This window comes from Zeugodacus cucurbitae, chromosome 5, assembly GCF_028554725.1.
Source record: "Zeugodacus cucurbitae isolate PBARC_wt_2022May chromosome 5, idZeuCucr1.2, whole genome shotgun sequence".
In the NCBI taxonomy this organism is placed as follows: Eukaryota; Metazoa; Arthropoda; class Insecta; order Diptera; family Tephritidae; genus Zeugodacus; species Zeugodacus cucurbitae.
In genome coordinates this window covers 73,442,160-73,462,639 of record NC_071670.1, presented here as the reverse complement: position 1 = coordinate 73,462,639, position 20,480 = coordinate 73,442,160, and the positions used below count along the sequence as shown (strand labels likewise).

The 20,480-nt window shown below is 34.2% G+C and overlaps 8 protein-coding genes across 15 annotated transcripts; 4 read left to right on the top strand and 4 right to left on the bottom strand.

Moving 5' to 3' along the window:
- Positions 1-1,041: 1,041 nt before the first annotated feature.
- Positions 1,042-6,124, top strand: LOC105212770 (extracellular signal-regulated kinase 7). 5 transcript variants are annotated; one of them, XM_011185013.3, is made up of 10 exons: positions 1,042-1,346; positions 2,081-2,272; positions 2,827-3,017; positions 3,182-3,388; positions 3,457-3,615; positions 3,687-3,783; positions 3,843-3,949; positions 4,023-4,154; positions 4,234-4,416; positions 4,482-6,124. In XM_011185013.3, the coding sequence occupies exons 2-10, from the start codon at positions 2,186-2,188 to the stop codon at positions 5,959-5,961; spliced, it is 2,643 nt and encodes an 880-aa protein (XP_011183315.2). In that variant the 5' UTR covers positions 1,042-1,346; positions 2,081-2,185; the 3' UTR covers positions 5,962-6,124. The 5 variants fall into 5 exon arrangements, with proteins under 5 accessions (XP_011183315.2, XP_028896422.2, XP_011183313.2 ...); XM_029040589.2 differs by having other exon boundaries at positions 2,064-2,272; XM_011185011.3 differs by having other exon boundaries at positions 1,042-1,490.
- Positions 6,125-6,870: 746 nt separating this feature from the next.
- LOC105212769 (synembryn) lies at positions 6,871-9,103 on the bottom strand. Its single transcript, XM_054230600.1, has 3 exons — positions 8,828-9,103; positions 8,673-8,766; positions 6,871-8,510 (listed from the first exon to the last, which is right to left on the bottom strand). The coding sequence occupies exons 2-3, from the start codon at positions 8,751-8,753 to the stop codon at positions 6,927-6,929; spliced, it is 1,665 nt and encodes a 554-aa protein (XP_054086575.1). The 5' UTR covers positions 8,754-8,766; positions 8,828-9,103; the 3' UTR covers positions 6,871-6,926.
- Positions 9,104-9,325: 222 nt separating this feature from the next.
- On the top strand, positions 9,326-10,537 carry LOC105212768 (RNA-binding protein pno1). The gene is made up of 3 exons (XM_011185007.3): positions 9,326-9,680; positions 9,737-9,830; positions 9,967-10,537. Exons 1-3 carry the CDS (start codon positions 9,481-9,483, stop codon positions 10,378-10,380), a joined length of 708 nt encoding a protein of 235 aa, XP_011183309.1. The 5' UTR covers positions 9,326-9,480; the 3' UTR covers positions 10,381-10,537.
- Positions 10,143-11,799, bottom strand: LOC105212767 (syntaxin-16). The gene is made up of 3 exons (XM_011185006.3): positions 11,579-11,799; positions 11,378-11,511; positions 10,143-11,321 (listed from the first exon to the last, which is right to left on the bottom strand). The coding sequence occupies exons 1-3, from the start codon at positions 11,660-11,662 to the stop codon at positions 10,469-10,471; spliced, it is 1,071 nt and encodes a 356-aa protein (XP_011183308.1). The 5' UTR covers positions 11,663-11,799; the 3' UTR covers positions 10,143-10,468.
- Positions 11,800-12,106: 307 nt separating this feature from the next.
- On the top strand, positions 12,107-13,971 carry LOC105212765 (cathepsin B). Of its 2 annotated transcripts, none has more exons than XM_011185003.3 (5): positions 12,107-12,290; positions 12,374-12,513; positions 12,571-12,819; positions 13,132-13,299; positions 13,374-13,971. In XM_011185003.3, exons 2-5 carry the CDS (start codon positions 12,379-12,381, stop codon positions 13,851-13,853), a joined length of 1,032 nt encoding a protein of 343 aa, XP_011183305.1. In that variant the 5' UTR covers positions 12,107-12,290; positions 12,374-12,378; the 3' UTR covers positions 13,854-13,971. The 2 variants fall into 2 exon arrangements, with proteins under 2 accessions (XP_011183305.1, XP_011183306.1); XM_011185004.3 differs by having other exon boundaries at positions 12,152-12,290; positions 12,350-12,513.
- On the bottom strand, positions 13,759-14,974 carry LOC105212766 (TM2 domain-containing protein CG11103). The gene has a single exon (XM_011185005.3). It carries the CDS (start codon positions 14,938-14,940, stop codon positions 14,236-14,238), a length of 705 nt encoding a protein of 234 aa, XP_011183307.1. The 5' UTR covers positions 14,941-14,974; the 3' UTR covers positions 13,759-14,235.
- A 2,267-nt stretch (positions 14,975-17,241) lies between these two features.
- LOC105212764 (protein-serine O-palmitoleoyltransferase porcupine) lies at positions 17,242-19,105 on the bottom strand. Of its 3 annotated transcripts, none has more exons than XM_054231440.1 (2): positions 18,964-19,105; positions 17,242-18,854 (listed from the first exon to the last, which is right to left on the bottom strand). In XM_054231440.1, exon 2 carries the CDS (start codon positions 18,805-18,807, stop codon positions 17,344-17,346), a length of 1,464 nt encoding a protein of 487 aa, XP_054087415.1. In that variant the 5' UTR covers positions 18,808-18,854; positions 18,964-19,105; the 3' UTR covers positions 17,242-17,343. The 3 variants fall into 3 exon arrangements, with proteins under 3 accessions (XP_054087415.1, XP_054087416.1, XP_011183304.2); XM_054231441.1 differs by having other exon boundaries at positions 18,970-19,092; XM_011185002.3 differs by having other exon boundaries at positions 18,937-19,070.
- Positions 19,106-19,327: 222 nt separating this feature from the next.
- Positions 19,328-20,393, top strand: LOC128922168 (ran-binding protein 16-like). The gene is made up of 4 exons (XM_054231820.1): positions 19,328-19,676; positions 19,784-20,013; positions 20,073-20,238; positions 20,298-20,393. The coding sequence occupies exons 1-4, from the start codon at positions 19,674-19,676 to the stop codon at positions 20,391-20,393; spliced, it is 495 nt and encodes a 164-aa protein (XP_054087795.1). The 5' UTR covers positions 19,328-19,673.
- The last annotated feature ends 87 nt before the right edge of the window (positions 20,394-20,480 follow it).

Below are 20,480 nucleotides of genomic sequence, written 5' to 3'. Positions count from 1 at the left end.
GAAGTCGAGGGAGACCTCCACTCTGATGGAAGGACCTAGTGGAGAGGGACCTGGCTTCGCTTGGTATAACCAATTGACGCCAAACTGCTAGAAGGAGGGATACGTGGCGCGCTGTTTTGGACTCGGCTATAACCGCGTAAGCGGTGTCTACGCCAGTCAAGAAGAGGAAGAAGATTTTACTATATTTAGGTGCTAACTTCAAACATAAGATTGAAAATGGAAAATATCTGTGGCCAACTTAAAGAAGTACGAAACTTATTTCCATTTAGTTATAATTTATTAATGTTGCACTTTGATGTGCGCATTAAGTGGGATTCGAAGGAGTTTGGGAGAAATGTCATAGCCCACAAGCTACTGGAGCAACATCAGGTAAATGTATGGAATAATATTAACACTATGTCCCATTGCCACAGTTTGGGAACTTTTTTGGCAGATTTTGAGATCTTGGACCCATATTCAATGTTTACAAATTGCGATCGTGCCTGAAGTCAGCTCATGCTTACCTCATTATATATTATTTTTTAGATCAGACTTTTATATTTGATATGAGACTAGAATATGTCTGGCCGATAACTGACAATTGTCATCTTACAAGACATCGCCAATGGCTTGCATGGAAAAAGACAACCGGCAAGTACAACAATAATGTGGTTCTAATATAACTTTGAAGTTGTTGATATGTACGAACAAATATTCGTTGGTCACTAGGAAACGTCCGTGCATTGTTGCTATGGTCAACAACTGACGCGTAGCGACCACCAAACATAAACAAATAAAAACTAAAGAGTTGGACTCCAAACAAGTACGTAAATATATGCACGCATTTACATATATTCGCTTACACTTACAAATAAATATCAATTCGAAAACAAAAATTGCGGTAGTGCACCAAGCATCCTCGCGGCTGCTTGCCATTGAACAATACTATTTTAGTTTAGTTATCAATTTAATTTGTAAATTCACCGTGCAGCTCATAAATCGACAAAGTTGACTGTGGAAAATATCGAAAATATCTCGCCGAAATATTTGAAATATGTATATTTTCAAAACTTTTTGTACACTTTTATCTAAAATAAATATAAATAAAAGGAATAGATTTGCATTTATCCACACATTCTCAAGTGCAGTGCGCAAAATTCGGCCAACTCCGAGAGCTTAACGCCAGTGTCAATAGCCGATAGCAGTTAGAAGTGTCTAAATATTTTGTGCTGACATTTAAGTGAAGAATACGTAGTTTTTACTACATAGATACATGCATACATACTATATTTTTTAAACTGATTTAAATGCAATTAGCAACAATTATAGCGCAGTGTCTGCAGTCGCGTAAATGTTTTTAAATTGGTGTAAGTCACATCACGAGAAACATAAGACCGGAAATGTGCTAATCCACGGTCTCACTTGTGGTGCTTGCCAACATCACTAAAGGCAATATCAAATCAGTGTAGCTCCTGTATAATAATATTATAGCAACGGGGATTAGTGATACTGTGAGTGATACTATTTCGTATATTGCTAATATATTATATATTAACATCCATATATACGTATTGCAAAACATGGAAGAGATTTGCATACCTCCACCCCCGGAAATTTGATTCCGCGCATTGTTGTTTTGTTGCTCCATTTATGCATGTTTGTTTATTATGCATATGTTTGTATGTATGTACATATATATTTCAGTTGATTTGTTTGATTGGCCTGACAGAGCCGAATTTAACTGCAATTGTATGCACGAAATTGCACTCGACGTCGCATCACTTCATTGATAGCCTTTCATTGATTGACGTTACCGTTTCCTATTTTCACTAATAGTGCGACCGCCGTATTTTATCATCGATCTAACAAATCCGTTTGGATTCAACATTATATTGCATCTCATATATGTACATATACATATATATATATATGTGTCTATGTAGATAGTTTCTGGTTACTTGAGCAACAAGACAAGAAAACAAAAAAGACTCTCTAACGCCAACATAAATACCGGCCCACTAACATCGCAGTGGCACAGTTTAAGAACATAATCTGTTATGATAACCTCTATTTCGATAAAATAGTAATCTCTCCTGTTTAGTTACATATTGTATGAGATCGACAGTCTCAATTGTCCCATAACAGCGTGAGTACGTGTTCTCGAAAATAATTATATCCGTTCGAGTAAAAATATAAAAGCTTCACAATGACAACCAAATCTAAAAGTCAACAGGAGAAGCACAAAATGTCCGAGATAGACGAAAATATTTCGAGAATTTTTGATATTAAAAAGGTAAATTGCAATTAATTGTAGTAAATCATATATTAATAACTATTATACAATAAACATAGAAAAAAGTATACTTAAGACATGCTAACTAGTACATTACATTTCTTTTGTAGAATAATTCAAAAATCCATTTTTCTCAAATATATGCAACAGAAATCATTCTTGAACACGTTGAATTATTTCTTTTACTTTATCAATTTTACTTAATAAACCCGTTTACGAATTCTCTCACATATTTTTAACGCTAAACTTTATCTTACAAATTTCAATAAATTAAAATTGCTTTCATTAACCACCTTAGAGGTTCATGCCGATTTTTTAGTGCTTCTTTATTTTATAATTTTTTTGCTCGATCGTTTCAAAGTGGAGTCATGTAGTCCTATACAATAATGATAGTTTTTTCTTGGTCCTCTACTTCGCTATGTTGTTTAAATTTTGTATTAGAATTAGTTGTTGTTATTTTACACTATATGTATACCTATCCACGACCATTCGATTTGGAATTAAAACTTTAAAATACTTCTTTAAATTAAAAACTAAGTCTGTAACAATTCTAGCGATTGGGCAAAGGAGCCTACGGCATTGTGTGGAAAGCATTGGATAAGCGTACTAACGAAACTGTGGCCGTTAAGAAAATTTTCGACGCATTTCGCGACAAAACTGATGCGCAACGAACATTTCGTGAAATTGTTTTCCTAAAGGCATTTCGTAATCATCCCAATGTCATACGATTACTCACTGTGTATAGGTTAGTATCTAGAATAAAATAGTGCATCTATCATTCTTAGTTAGTATGTAATTTCGCTACATACGCTCACAGGACGTAAATATGCAAAAAAAAACTTTTGGCTCTCCCTGAATATATACACAAATAAAAGTTACTGATTAAAGACATAAAACTGGTTCTTTCAGAGCGTCGAATAACCTAGACATATACCTCATTTTTGAATACATGGAAAGTGATTTGCATAACATAATTAAGAAGGGTACTATTTTGAAGGATATTCATAAGAGATATGTGATGTATCAATTAATTAATGCCATTAAGTATATACATTCGGGAAATGTGATACATAGGGACCTGAAGCCAAGCAACGTACTCATCGATAGCAAATGCAGGTGACTTCAAAATTTTGAAAACCTTTAACGGTACCTATATACGAGTACATTGCTGTTTATTATTGCAGATGTAAATTGGCGGATTTCGGACTAGCACGATCTGTTTCAAATCGGCCAATGAGAGAGAGTAACGATTTGACTAGCGATCCCACCATCGAGCCCATACTCACGGACTATGTCGCTACGCGTTGGTATAGAGCACCAGAGATTCTTGTAGCCAGTAAAAGGTACTTTTATATCTGCGATTCATATCAAAACGAGTATTGTAAATTGTGCGATATTTCGATTGTATTCAAAGATATACTAAAGGCATCGATATGTGGAGCTTGGGATGCATACTTGGTGAGATGATACGTGGGAAACCCTTGTTTCAAGGTAGTAGTACCGTTAATCAAGTAAGTAGAGTAGATTTGCATAACCTTGTGTTAATACTAAATATATGTACTTTTAATAGATAGAAAAGATAGTAACAGCTCTGCCAGAAATAACAGATCACGACGTAAAAGCGGTAGGAGCTGGTTTTGGATCCGTACTCCTTAGCAAACAAATTTCACGTGAAAGGTTTATTTCAGAAATATTTAATAATATAATACATATGCATTGAGCTACTATTATTTTGCCATATCCATTACAGGAAAACCTCGTTAAATGAAATGATGTCTGACGCTCCTGAAGATGCTTTAAATATGGTCAAAGCATTATTAGTATTGGATCCCTTAGCTCGACTTACAGCAAAGCAAGCACTCGGTCATCCATATGTAGAAAAGTAAGATGGTCTGAAGAACAAATGTAACGTTTAAAATGATATTTTATAAAGCAAGTGTCTCCTTTAAAAATCACCAAAGGTTTCGCAACTCTATACCAGAAATCGAATTAAGTGTAGACATATTGCCACCATTTCGCGATGATGTGCGTCTAACTGTACCCGAATATCGGTCGAAATTATATGAAATTGTTCAACATAACAATGAAAAGATAGACAAACGGCAAACATCAACAATTGCCAAGAGTTCTAACATGAGTCAAAAGTAAGTAAAGTAAAAAAATATTTTTATTGCTGTCTACATAGCAAGATATGGCTGCATATTTGCAGAGATCCCAAGATTTCAACACCCTACGATAAGACTGATGCATCCAAGAAACCCCATAAGACTAAACAAAGCAAGATCTCAGAGGACAAATATATTTCAAAAGAAAAGTATTTAAGCCGACCTGAGAAACACGAAAGCGAAACACAACCATCTATTAGTGTGCCTAGCATAAATGGTAAACCCACTAAAAAGTTATCTATGATATCTCCTAATGCTAAACGCAAGTCTGGCAAAACGCAATCTAAATACTTTGCCCAGCAAACAATAGAAGTGGTAAAAGGGAAAGCGCACTTAAAAATACACGATAGCAACGACGATCATTTACCCGTAAATGTTATCGACAAACGTCATTCCATAGACGCTGGCTACGGTAGTCTTCCAGATGGCAGGGTAGGCTTTGGAGGACAATTGGGAGATTTAGTAGGCAGACAGGCTAGCTCACCTAGCGGGGCACTAAAGAAGGTTGACAGTACTCGGCGACAACATCGTAGCTCTTTGTCGATAAGTAAAGGGGAGCAAAGGAGCATGTCCGAGCAATCAAGCACTCACTTCGTCCAGCAACAACAAAATAAATATCCTAATGCTCATCCCCTAAATTCTACGCAGCAAAAATTCGAATACCGACAGCAAGATAGTACTTTAGCCTATCCAGAGATGGACCATGAACAATCTTACATAGAAGTTCAGGAAAGATTCAACCATGATAGCGCCCCATTTTCAAAAAAGCCTTCTTATGTACGGAACTCAAAGTCAGATGTAACGAATAACATCGCCAATGGTCTGACGAAGTCTACCGAAAATCTCGTCAGAGGGAATGATCGATTATGTTATGAAAAACGATTAAAAAAATTAGAAGAAGAAATAGAAAAATATAAAAAGGAAGTAAAGTCGTTTTGTAAAGAAACATTCAGTTACACGCAGCAACAGTCGCCCCAAAAGCATAGTAAGGGCAATGGTCAGATTCAGAGTCAAATCCAAAAAAACTTCCGGAATGTAAGTAATAACCAAATACAACATTCTCGTCCACATACTCAGCAACAAACATACCTGGAACGAACGAAATCCGAGAGCAAAAATAACAGACATCTACAGCAACAACTACAGCAAAATCTGTCCAACACAAAACCGAATCCCTATTATGATCTTCTTGCCAAGGTGACACGTGATTTTGGAAGTAAAAATGACATTAATTCAGCGCTTTTTAATGGCGCCCTCAACGATGGAGCAGCACCTGCAGTTACTGCTGAAGACGAAGGGGGCGAATATATTGTAGATCGATCGACGAAAATATCGAAGAAAGATGTACTGATGAAACAAAAGCATCAGTCCTTACACGCGCACACGAATATTTCAAAAACGCATCAACCGCATCAACAACCAACACACAATATTCACCGCAACGGCAGACCCATGTCGAAATTCATAGCGCGACCACAACACAGTGGCCACTTAACGAAGCACACAATTACAAATTGTCAATGATATTGATTTTACTATTCTATGCTAGAATAACTGCCATTTTATCTAAGTTATTAAATGAGCTTTTTTATCTATGTATGTGTAATTGGTAATGTATAATATGTACATATGTATGTATATACTTACGTCTATATATATCTGATTAAAATATATTTGTATGAGTGTATATATTCATTGAATATTTTAAAGAACTATATGTATTGATAATTTTAATATTTCCTAATTACATAACAGGTAAATAACCTTTTGATACAGTGCATACAGAAATTATTCATGAGGAAAGCAAAAATACTAAATAACCGAATAACATAACACTTTTGTGTATTCTGTATAGAGATATATGGTAGACGAAATATAGGCAGATGAAAAAAAAAATACCAAATCAAGAAGGGGATAAATTCAGGGAAGTCTTTTAACAACCAAATTGGACAGTTTAGAAATAAACGAGTCAAGAATCTCATAATTAATAATTCAAAATACAGTTGGGAATAATGTTCTGTATTGTATACTATTTAATGAAATCCATCATCAAATCAGTACTTAAAGACTTTCCCCTTTTCGTTTTTCTAACTTAGAAATACTCAATATTACCTCTGATAAGATTTAGAGGACTATTGTTAGTGAAGTCGGAGTAAACTAGATATTGGATGCCTGAATCAGTCTAGTTTATTCATCTAATTCAAATTCAAATTCATAGTAATTTATTGAAATACATATATGTATAAGTACAAATTCTTCGATTAAACTGAAACTTAAGATATAATACTTAGAAAATCTTTGGTTATGTAATTAACATTTAGTGCATTTTTATAATACGGCTATAAGAGTAAATATGCAACAGAAAATAAATGTAATGTCTCATATACGTTTACAAATTAAAATTAAACATTCAATATTCATCATTTATTTGACATTGGCTTAGTATCTTTTGTTTTTGACTAACATTTTGCTAAACGAGAAGGCGCAATTTATGTTTTACGTTTTTGATCCGCTTGTTGTTGAGGTAATTCCTCTTGCAATTGTAAAATATGATCTACAGGCTGTGGCTTGCCGTCCTCACCAATACGACATGGTTGAACCACCCCCGTTTTGTGTAATTTATCGATCAGATTTACAAGCTGCATGGCCTCATATTGTTTCTGCTCCTCAGACATACCTTCGAAAGGACTCTTTTTCGGGGCCTCATAACAACCAATGACTGGATTGATGTTATGTTGTGCCTGTTTATATTCCTCTGTATCGCTGTCCTCGCTATCTGAAGAATAATCAGTGTTTTCGACATGCCGTCCACCCAGAAGACCACGCTTTGCAAATAAGCCAGCAGCGTTACCATAACCAGTATGCTTTACCATACGTGAAACATTTTCTTTACAGCACACAAAGAGTAATTCTGTAGCCAAGTCACGCAACAACATTTCGGGTAAAGTTAGAAACCGACATAAATGATTTCGTAGTTCATTTCCTACCTCAGGTCGTTTATAAACATTCCGTAATGGGGGTAACACTACACTTCTAATATAGTGTCGCAAAATTCTATCACTTCGTGCACATTTAACCAGCAATGTTAGAACAGGTGAGATTAGTTCATTAGATGTTGCAGCATTTCCCTGTTCATCTAATACGACTTTTAAGTATCTAGTAATTATTTCTAATGTACGAACATTGTAGCCTTCAAAAATTACTATAGGAGATGTAGACGGCCCACTTGATTCACTCTTTATCAATAACTCTGTTAAGCAACTACCGGAGATATTTGTCAAAAGATTGATGGCGTGCATAATGATGTTACGCTCTCGCTCATTCCTTAGATCCCCGAAATTTAAAAGCAATTTTCGGAGTACACCAGTCAAATGTCGACTTTGAATTTCATTTTCATTTGGGCTTCTATCGGAATTTGTAGTGATATTAAACATTACTTTTAGCATCTCACACAATAAATCCATATGCTCATCACCAATATCTTTTTCAGCAAGTTTTTCGTCAAGCCATTCAGTCATATATGCGACTCCATTCAAATCAATTTGTACACGTGTGCGTGTAGCTGGCTCCATTGCTGTTATTAGAAATAACAACTTCATATCGAAAAATTCAACTGAAGGAGGATGTTGTACAGAGGATGCAACCCGCTTTAAAATAGCATCTGTAATGTTGGATTTTACGCATTGTCGACGACGATCTGCACATTGGTATACTAAATTACACAGACACTTTAGAGACTCCACTACAACTCTGGTTGTGTTGTCGCTCCAGTGTACATTAACACTTTGAACTGTTAATCCGTCCGAGTCAATGTCAGTTGGCTCGGTAGTATCAGAAACATCCACTGCTTCGGGATGTTCCAAGTGAGCCAGTTTAAGAAGACAAGAAACATCTTCTTCTAAGTCCTCTGTTTGTAAACTACATTTGTCTCTGGTGAGAATTCGGACACTATTTAAAGTTAGATCATGCAAGTCCTGTAAGCTATCATCTTTAAGGATATCAAAGAGAGCACGCCACATAGCATGCCAGCGCCCATCAATGTGGAAAGCCGAAAAGTTGAAAAGATCATCATTCTAAATAATCCAAATACAAAATATTAATATGGGTGTTTTTTATGTAGATATGTTTGTATGCAATCCAATTCAGATTTTATTTACTACATACATAAATACATGTAGAAATGCGTAATCGTATACATACATACTTATCTATCATTATTTTTATATTGTACTTACTTTTGTGTTAAAATCGGTCAATATAGATTTAATTTGATCAAAATTTTTGCTGCGCAATTCCTCTAATTTATGTTCCTCCATTAAAATTTGTCACCTCAAAAGGTAGAGAAGAAATCTTAAAAACTTGTCCAATAAAGCCAAACAAATGAACTCACTTCGGCGTATTAAATATATGTGTCTCCACTACCTATTTATATGTTATCATAACTTTGTAGTTATTTAGTATTTGTATTGATCCGACCTATATATATTTGTTCAGATGGATGTAATTGCTAGATAATAAACTAACTAACTTTTGTTTCTCTAATTAATTTTATTCTTTCCGAATTTTGAGATAATTTATCAAAATATCTTCCATTTATTCACGCGGCGTATTAAATTTGAACTCATTATGAGAGAATAAAGAACATTTGCAGATTTATAAAATTTCAAAAATACACAATTACAACGATTTCTAAAATAATAACAAATACTTTACAGTGCAAATCAATTCAGAATGTTAGAATACCGTATATATATAGATGTTTCGATTAAACTTTTGGTATTTTGATCCCAATGCTAATATTATTGCAAGCGTAGACATTGTGTTATACCTTATACTATGTTTTGGATTTTTATTTATCTGATGTTGGAATGTCAAATTTCATTTGTATCAGAGAACGTATAATTATACGTTCTCTGATGTAAATAATAAGTTTGACATTTCTTTTACGAAAATTTTCAGCCACATGTTTTTGTAATATTTTTAGTCATTCAAAAGAACGTAAATATTTTCTTGTAAATAATACAATTAAGAAGGAAATTAAGAATGGAAGTGGAAAATATAAAAGGCGACGATTTCTTGCCGCCATCCGTGTCTAAAAAGGCACCAAAACGATCTGCAGATCATAACACAGCAATGCAGGTCGATGAGGAGTCTCCGTTGCAGGAAACAAAGCAAAGATTTCAAGCACCGCGTGCAAAACGACAAAAAAGTGATATTAGGAAAATCTCTGTTCCACCACACAGGTATTATCACAATAGAAAATATTATTTAATCCGAATCTGACATTAAAATTTTTTAGATACTCTTCACTCAAAGAACATTGGATGAAAATCTTTACTCCTGTTGTCGAGCATATGAAACTTCAAATAAGATTTAATATGAAAGCAAAACAAGTAAGTATTTTTAATATATGAAGCGAAACAGTTCAAGTTGATTTAGCAAATCCCTTACCCATAAACATTTTAAAGAATACCATAATATCCTTCTATTCAAATATAATTGTGTTTGTAATGATTTTTATTTTTTCAGGTAGAACTAAGAATTAGCGATGAAACACCTGACATATCTAATCTTCAAAAAGGTGCTGACTTTGTTAAAGCATTCTTATGTGGATTCGAAGTGGATGATGCTCTGGCGTTGCTTCGTTTAGAAGACTTATTTGTAGAAACATTTGAAGTAAAGGATGTAAAAACTCTACGTGGTGATCACTTGAGTCGTGCAATAGGACGCTTGGCTGGTAAAGGAGGACGCACAAAATTCACAATTGAAAATGTTACGAAAACGCGCATCGTTTTGGCCGACAGCAAAATTCATATCTTGGGGAGTTATCAAAATATTCAGCTAGCAAGGAGAGCGATTTGCAATCTTATTCTTGGTTCACCCCCAAGTAAGGTATACGGTAACCTCCGTTCGGTGGCTAGTCGGCTATCTGAACGAATGTGAAACAATTTTCCTTATTATGTTGATGAAATCTCTATATCATATAGATAGATGAGATTTTGAAATAATAACACATATTTATTTTTCACATCTATAACTTTGTAAAAATAAGGAGTAGAAGCATGAATAAAGTTACAGCGGCCAATACCATAATAATACACATTTTACGATTTTTTCTTTGATACATTTCAGCACGTTGTAATTGCCGAAGACCTTCAGATACTCTCGTCTGGGTTTGCTCGACATTGTAATCAATACGATCCAATATAGTTCCTTGTTCTTGTACCATTTGACTAAGATCTTTAAATATATCATTGAGATCATAAATGGATTTTACAATTTTGGTAACTTCTTCGTCGCGATTAATAGCGAACCGAGTATTTTCTTCTTCAAAAAGCAGAAGTTGCTGTTTAGTCATTCGGTTCGATATTGGTCGTTGAAAATCTTCATCTATTTGTTGAGAGGAATCATCATCATATAAATAGCTATGCTTTTTAGTGGATTTATTATTATTTAGGCCTGAGGACACGGGTTGTAGAAAATTATCGAAAGAATCTACATAATTTTCGTGATCATCTGTAGATCCCGAAACCAAGTCAATATTTGTAAAGTCATCATTTCCAAAATATTTTTGAGAGCGTTCTTCTCTAGAATTCAGTTGTCGTACGTAAATACTCTGGCTATTTCGAAATTTAAAGGTTAATTCTTGTAATTGAAGTAGCAAGCAAGTAACCACATTTTCTGTTAACCGCTGTTCCATCTTAGTTCCTATACCGAGACTTGATCGAATACATTGTATATGTCGATGAGTGGATGTGATTAGTTTTGAAATTTCCTGGCTAAGGCCTTCAATTTCCTTTTCTTCCTCATAACTCTCGTCGAATGCGGGTTGCAACAAGTGTCTTGCATGTAAAGAGCCTAATTCATCAAGTTTTGGCTTTATTCTAAAAATAGTTGGAAACTAAGCTTCAACGATAAGAGAACATATTTATGCACATACTTAGATAAGGTGTATTGTGCCTCCTCCAGCTTATCAATCCACACGGGCGGTGTTCCATAGTCATCCCTCATTTCTAAACCTTCCTCTGCATCACGTATTGAATTATTAATTAAACGCTCGGCATCATCTTGCAACTAGTTAAAATATAATACAATTATCGGTAAATACTTTTTATTTACCAAACTAAATATCTATACATACTCTGCTTTCAGAATACAAATTTCGGTGTTTGGATGCATTATTGCGCATTATCACAAAAACCTCTGTTAGGTTGCGCGAAGTCATATTGTTTATATCAAATTCTTATCATTAGTAATTTTTTTTTCAAAATATTATTCAGTATATGCAAAGTCAATATTTCCTTCACTTGATTAATTTTTCATCCATATGTTAATGAATAATGTTTACCTGCTGTCTCTACAGCCGATAGTTCTTAACTCGATAAAATTAACAGACTAGTTAACTACAATGAAAAAAAACTTATTGATTATAGTAGGCAAAATATACGAGAGAAATTACAGTTAAAACTTTTGCTAGCAATGTTTTCTAATTCGGGTAGATTGATACCGGCGTTGTGATTTTTCAAAACCGTATCTATCGGTATAACTACTTTTACAATCGAAACTAATGGCAGATATATAAGAATAATACCATAAAAGAGAATTATTGAAGGAAATAATATAAACAAAAGAATTACGTTCGGTGTGGCCTGTATGTTAATGACTTCATAGCTTTCCAAACTGTCGTTTTGTAATAAAAGATACAATCCTATACAACCTTGCAACATTAGATTTTATATTTGATTGTCGGAATCGGTAACTAGAAATTATCACTTTGTTTTGCGATTTTGAGCAGTTAATATAATACCATAGTGATAATAATACTATTCATCATTTCAAACTTACTTCTGCAGGTTAGTAATTTTTTATTGATTATTTCACAATTTTATTTTTTTTTATTTTTTACAATTAGTTTCCTTTTTTTCACATATTTTAGCAAAAATGAAAGTTATTTTCGTTAGTTTTCTTTTATTGGCTGTTGTGATCATAGTATCTGGAGAAAAAGATGCCACTGTTCCCCATTTTTTATCAAATGAATTCATTGAATTGGTGCGCAATAAAGCCAAAACATGGACGGTAAGAATCTCGATCTAGAATTAAGCGATTTTACACAATACTTTATTATTTTTTAAGCCGGGAAGGAATTTTCACGAATCTATTGGTGAGAAATATATACGTGGTTTAATGGGAGTACACCCCGATTCGCATAAATTCGCACTGCCCCAATTAATAAAGGAATCTGAAGAGAGCGAAATTGAATTACCAGAGGAATTTGATTCGAGAAAGCAATGGTCTCAATGTCCAACAATTTCGGAGATACGAGATCAAGGTTCTTGCGGATCGTGTTGGGCGTTTGGAGCTGTGGAAGCAATGTCCGATAGGGTAAGACTTGAATGTTATCTTTAAAAACTATTTTTGAGTACAGTCGATCGAAATGCATTTCCTTTGTTTCTACATTGTTTGCGTATTGTTCACTGTCTCGTATACTTTTACATAAATATGTGTGTATGCAAGTGCAAAATTTAAATGTATGTACATATGTATATATAGGCTTTGTTATTAAATTTAAACCTTATCGCATTAGTCATATGTACATAATACATACAAACAATTATCGCATTGTGGCGTGTGTATTGTACTAAATGTTTTATATAAATTTGCAATTTTATTAACAATGCAAAATTCTGTTGACAGTTTTGCATTCATTCCAATGGAACCCAAAATTTTCACTTTTCCGCTGACGACTTAGTGTCATGTTGTCACACCTGTGGATTCGGATGCAACGGAGGATTTCCAGGAGCTGCTTGGAGCTATTGGACCCGAAAGGGAATTGTTAGTGGTGGTGCTTTTGGATCGAATCAGGTAAAGCCTTAGATTATATAGATACCTCATAATTAGACAAAATATTAAATAAGCTGATATATATTTAATATCAGGGTTGTCGTCCATATGAAATTGCACCATGTGAACATCATGTAAATGGAACGCGTCCAGCCTGTGACGGTGAGCATGGAAAGACACCCCGTTGCCAACATAAATGTCAATCAAGTTATAAAGGTGATTACGTTAAAGATAAGCATTACGGAGCTAAATCGTATTCTATCGGACGCAATCCGCGAGATATACAAGAAGAAATTTATACGAATGGCCCAGTTGAGGGAGCCTTCACGGTTTATGAAGATTTAATATTGTACAAAGACGGAGTTTATCAACATGTAGTTGGAAAGGCCCTTGGAGGTCACGCTATTCGTATTTTAGGATGGGGAGTAGAGAAGGGTACACCATACTGGTTGATAGCCAATTCATGGAACACAGATTGGGGAAATAATGGATACTTTAAGATATTGCGTGGTGAAGATCACTGTGGAATCGAAAGCGCGATATCTGCAGGTATTCCAAGGATTGATAATAACTAAATATCTTAAGTAATATATAGAAAAATATTAAAAATATCTTAAGATCCTCCCATATGTTTATGTGAAATAATTAAAAATAAACAACAATATACATATATATACATACTCAAATATTAAATTTGTTATTGCGTTTTATTTGTATACTTGTTGATATTCTTATACTGATTAAATCTAAATCAAAATTAAATCTTATCTTACTTTACGTAATATAATAATCGTTGTTCTGTTGTTCACGAGTGACACGATTAAATCTGCGATTATTATTAACAACAAATTTATTAATGTTACGTAGACCAATAAAGTATAAATAATTGGAAAGGATATATATTTTTTTTTTATTATTAGAATTATATCACATATATTTTGGGAAATATTCCTTATTTTAGATGTAAGGGTTCCAATTGCTTCCATCCTCTGGAAGCAAGTTGTTTGTTATAAGTAGGATAACGTCAATAACCCACCATACTCCAACTCCGCCAAGTGTTAATAACTTTCCAACGGCTGTGCCAGTTTGGCCTAAACAAAATCTATCCATACCTAAAAATCCTAATAAAATACTATATATAAGTGTTGTCACAAAATAATGATCTGTGTAGCGAACACAGGGCACACCGTCTCGTAAAAATGTACGTGGTCCATAGCAATCAATATCTGGAAATACTGTGCACAGAACTTCAGTATGCTCTACTTCTTCATACGTAGATCCTCCAAAACGTAAGCATCCGTAGCCTTTGACTGCCCTGGCTGTATTGTTGTTTTCATGATCAATTGGATCTTTGCAATCGAGAAAGTCACGTGGCAAAAACGAACACATAACCATTGGTCCAAGCGGATTGAAATCTGTGGATACTGCTGATGCACCAGTTAAAGAGGATGGAGAAGTAATAGGCACCACCGACTGGACAGCTGTTGTTTGCATTTCTTTTTCACTGCGTGCATGGATTGCACTTACCACTCTCATATGTGAAATTAAATCCAAGGCAATTAATACAGTTAAGGGATTGAAAAGGATGTGTTTACTGTGCATTACCATTGTATCTTTTATATCACAATCACAATATTTATTGGCACACACATTTATTGACATCACAGTAAAACTGACATAACAACAACACAATCAGTATTGTTAAAGGTTGACATTTTGAAAATATTATTGACAGGGTAAACATACTGCACAACAAATATTGCCAAAGACGAGTATCAGGCAATAAAAATTCCACGCATAGCGTATAGTATATTGTTATAGCTTTCTACGACGTTTTTCATTTGTCATCCACTCTCATTCTCATTAAATTTATAATCGCTTTTATTATATACATATATAAAATTACACGTAGATTCAAAATTTTCAAAACTTGATTCATCTTATTGTTATAATGTTTTCTACGACGTTTTACATTCTCACCAAATTTCTAATAGTTTTAAGCTCCTTCAGGAGCATGTTAAACGCCATTTAACAAAATCTTGCCAGCGACGATAAGAATAAGTCTGACATTGCGTGGAAATACATATTGCCAATGGAGACGCCTCATATTGCTTTGCTACCACATTCACACATTGCAATTCTTTAACCCTATGTGTAAGAAAGAGATGCACGATCACACCTACACTGGAGTTGCGGGTAGTTTTACAAATTCATATTTAGACCGATTTCACACAGGCAATTTTTGTTGCGGCAATTCTTAACTTTATAGGAGAGGGGGCGACGAAGAGAGGAGAATTTCTCTCTCTTTCGCTTCCCTTGGTCGCCCCCTCTCCTATAAAACTAAGAATTGCCGCAACAAAAATTGCCTGTGTGAAATCGGTCTTAAGAAACTCATAGAATCTTAAACATAAATATCTAATATACTTGCCGAGAGGGTCATGAGAGTAAAGAAAATTAAACTTCTCTGGGTATTCAAGTCCGTGCAGCACATGCATTACAGTACATAGTACAGTACAAGAATGATAGATGACAAGATTACGACAGGCTGAGCGTTCACGACCAACGAATGGGAATAGGCAACAGAAGAATTGTCAAATGGAAAACGGAAATGTGAAACATAGTGAACCAAATTGAATAATGTGCAGATAAAATATCACAATGAACGTAATTCTTAAAATCTTCATTTATAAAATGATCTAATATAATCATGCATATTTATAATTAAAATTATATGTTTTGTTACAAAAAGTTCGCCATTTTGCCAACTTTTTTGTTGGTTGGAAAAGTGAGAAAAAAATCTTTATAGACGACTTTTTTGTACTATTGTTGTTTAATTCCGCCATTGCGGACTTCTTTTTCAAATTAATACATTTTTCACTTAAAATTTTAAATAATAATTAAGCACAAGCCTTGACTTCAGCTCTTTGTTTTGGTTTTATTGTTTTGTACCACCGTGCAATTTTGTTTTGCTCGCGTGTTCGTGGTCGTGAAACTTGACGCTCAACAGGAACTCAAAACTCAAAATAACTAACTGTAAACGCCTGTCGTAATCTTGTCTTCTATCATTCTTGACGTTAATTATCAAATAATACTTTTAAGGCTTCTTAGGGTTGACTTGGCGAAACTATCTTAAGCCCCTGTATCCTAAAATTTCAAATCGATTCCACTAGTAGTTTTATGATGTTGTGCGCTCCAGGGTAGCAATTTTGTTAATTAAGCAGTAAGTTATATAGTTTCAACCAAGAATAATTGGTGATGTCCATTCATAGATCCAATTCTCCAATAATCCAATGTTTGAAGTTGTCATTCGTAAAGTACTGGCATGCTTTCAGGACTGTTAGGAGTTGCAGGCTAGACTAGGACTGGAGGCAGATGAAAGTGACAACAAGGTGTTGAAAAGTTGTGACACCACTCCAGGGTTCTGAATAGTTGCGAGAGCCTTCCATAATGATACAAACCTTTACATACATTACATTGGAGGGATGATGAATGCTAAAAATATTGTTACATTCGCGTTTTATTTCTATTTACATCAAGTTAGTAAACATTGTTGTTGTAACGGTTACTCAAGCGGGCCTGAACCGACAAGCCTGGACTAATTGTCATAGAAATCATCTAACGGGATAGGGTCGGACCAAAGGGAGTAAGATATGGTTAGTGTCACACTACTGTAAGGGTCTAGTCTGGATATGTAGGAGTTTAGTCTGCTACATTATCCAGAACGAAGTTGCGCAACAGTCCCCACAACAGCCGATTCTGCGATACCGCGATTGACTCGGATTTTCGGATCCGACCAAGGGCTGTTATTTCGGCGACCCAGAACTGTCTGGATCGTTAAGTTCTAGTATAAGTAAACATTGTAGATGGTCGTGGCTATAGTCTATTTAACCTATTCACATATAATATTGTTATATTTATATAGAATGTTAAGGTCCCCTCTAAAATAATAATATTACCAATTCATAAATTTACAAGAATACATTTTACATATTTATTGCGAAAATTATAAGTACAAAAATTAATTGATTTAAGTATCTTACATTTATCTTTTAATTAAACTATAGATTAAATAACTAAATAAAGGAGGTATGTAAGCAGTACTATCCAATGATTAAAATAACTAACTGAAGACCATAGACTTAAGTCAACGCCAAACCCCGTGTCTTCGCCAGCAATAGATTCATTCATCATTGCACCTATGTATGCCAAATGGAAAATGGTAACCATTGAAAATAAAAGATTCGTCAGTTTTACCAATATCGCACCATCGCTTCGCCAACCATGACTGGAGCAGTGCTTAAAATGACATGGCTTTCGGCAAGCCTGTGCTGTAACACACGCATTAAAAGCGATAGATATCTTTTTTCTAAGTATGCTCTCAACAAAGCCAAATATTGCCAATGAAAATAATACTAAATATATTTTCAAATATTGGCCATGCAAAAGTGAGGAAACTAAATAAGTTACAAAAATTGCAACTAAATGACTATTAAACCGTTTATAAATCCCACGAAATATATATTCTTTCAGGAATTTATGCATGGGAACGTTCCATACTCGCACTGCTGAACTCAGGGACCGAGGGAATTCGATGTGCAAAGGCAGTGTGACCATGTGACCCAACCACTTATTTGGTTTATCGTCCTTATGTATAAGAAGACCACCAGTGATAAGTGAAGCTTGTGACAGAAAACTGACGAAGTAATGGCTACAACGGACGGCAAATGCATCGCGGAAAATACGCACCCAAACTAAGGATGAATTTGAAAATAAATATGGTACAATGCAATTAGATGAATTGAGAAAACCAAGTGACAGCAAACAGCAAAAACAGACCCACATTAACCTTCGCATATGAAATTGTTTTGTTGGATTTAAGCGTATGCTATATAAATAAGAACTGTATGGAATCCACGGGCCAACTATTAAATTTGCCGGAGTGAAAATATAGCCGCAAAAGGAAAGTATATTCGGGACGTTTTTAGCTCGCTGGCTTTTCAATACGGTTTCCTGCATTTCAAAAGCTATTGAAATAATTTTCATATTCACAACCATGGCAGATCCCTTGATCATTTCCCATGCTATTTGATTTTTCCATATATGCTCGGAGCAAAGTAGTGTCAAAATTGTACATATTACCATTATGACACCAATATTCTTTCTAAAAGGTGGAAACAAATTTATCAAAAGAAAAACTAAATACGAAAAAATTGCAAAAAATATAATAATAAATGAATTAGTGCCCACAGCTACAGTTAACATACCGCATCCCGCGGAGATAGAAATTATGTGTAGCAGCCATTCCTTTTTGGTTTTAAGGTGATAGCAAATGACAATTCCTATGTGGCATATGAAGCTGAAACCAATTATAATTCCCATGTACGAAATTATTTGCATAGTGGATGGTAAAATGCAGGTTTCACAAATGTTTGTCCACGAATTAATTGGCTCATTCTGCTCGGGTATGGTATCATAATCCTCATCCGCATATTCAAGTGGCTCATCATAGTTATAGTAGGACATATACATTCAGAGATATTTTTTTTACGAGCTTTAACTTATATTACTGCGTCTACCTTTAAAACATAAAAATTTTTTTTTGTAATTTAAATGAATAAAATTGATATTATTCTGTTAAAAGAATGTTCAAATATATACCTTTTATTTGTTTGATCCTTCACGTACTTTTACCACTTTTTCCTCTTTGACTCAAATATATATTTATATACAAAACAAAATATACACATAAAACGCCGGTCTCTGTTTATTCATATCCCATGGTTGCATTTTAATTAAAACTCTCTGAAAACATAATCAAGCAATCTGTAATAAATTTCATGTTCTAAATTTAATTTTTATGATTCATAACCGTAAAGGAAAGTTGTCAAAGAAAGTTGTTAAGAATTATTTATTTCAAAGAATATGTATATTACCAAAAAATTCTTATAACATATAATAATGACGTTGATTTTAAAATATCTTTAGTACAGGGAGTTAATGTAGTGAGTGTTCATATTTTAGTACAACCCAATAGTATTGTTATTTTACGTGGCATCACTTTCCAACTGTCAATGGCCGCTGTTGAAATACAAGAAAAATACAGAGAAACATAAAATTGTAAATTTATGAACACAATTCACTTTTTTACTACACTTACAGGAGTTTGGCAAGTTTGGAGATAAACAACCAAGTATTACATTGATGCTGCTCTTCACTAATAAGGAAGAGCCATTTCAAAAAATTTGATAGTGAAAAGATTAGTGACGCTCTTTTGTGGTACGAAATTGCTAAGAATTTGGACAGTATTAAACGTTCAAATAAAACTAAAACTGAGCAAGAATAGATCCCAACTTTTAACAGTGGTATTGATTGTCTACTATTTTGAATAAGGAATAATGGTATGTTTAAAAACTTGTTAATTCATAAGACTGACTGTTGCAAAAGTTATAAGTTATCATTTTATATCTTAAGGTTATGTTAATTTCGCGAAATGACTTTTTTACAGGAAATACAACAATTAGAAATACTTTGTAAGCAGCTCTATGAGGCCACCGATTCAGTGATACGATCAGATGCTGAAAAGGCTTTAGTAGCTTTCGTGAGTAGTCAGGATGCACTACCCAAATGTCAAATGTTATTAGAGCGTGCCGATTCTAGCTATGCACAATTGTTAGCTGCAACGACACTAACAAAATTGATACAAGGACTGAACTTGGAACAACGGATTGACATAAGGTTAGATCAATTGTAACATTCAATTTTAATTATTAATAATATTGTATTTGTTCCTGCAGGAGCTATGTATTGAATTATTTGGCCAATCGGCCGAATTTACAACACTTCGTAGTGCAGGCACTTGTTACACTTCTTGCCAAAATTACAAAATATGGCTGGTTCGACATGTACAAAAGCGATTTGATTTTTCAAAATCTTTTTGAAGACGTTAAGAAATTTTTACAGGTAATACAAGTGATGAATATAAAATACTATATATAAATAATAACTTATTTTTCTTGTAGGGCTCTGTAGAACATTGCACAATAGGTGTTCAGATTTTATCGCAGCTGGTTCTAGAAATGAATTGTGAAAGTTGTGACACCACTCCAGGGTTCTGAATAGTTGCGAGAGCCTTCCATAATGATACAAACCTTTACATACATTACATTGGAGGGATGATGAATGCTAAAAATATTGTTACATTC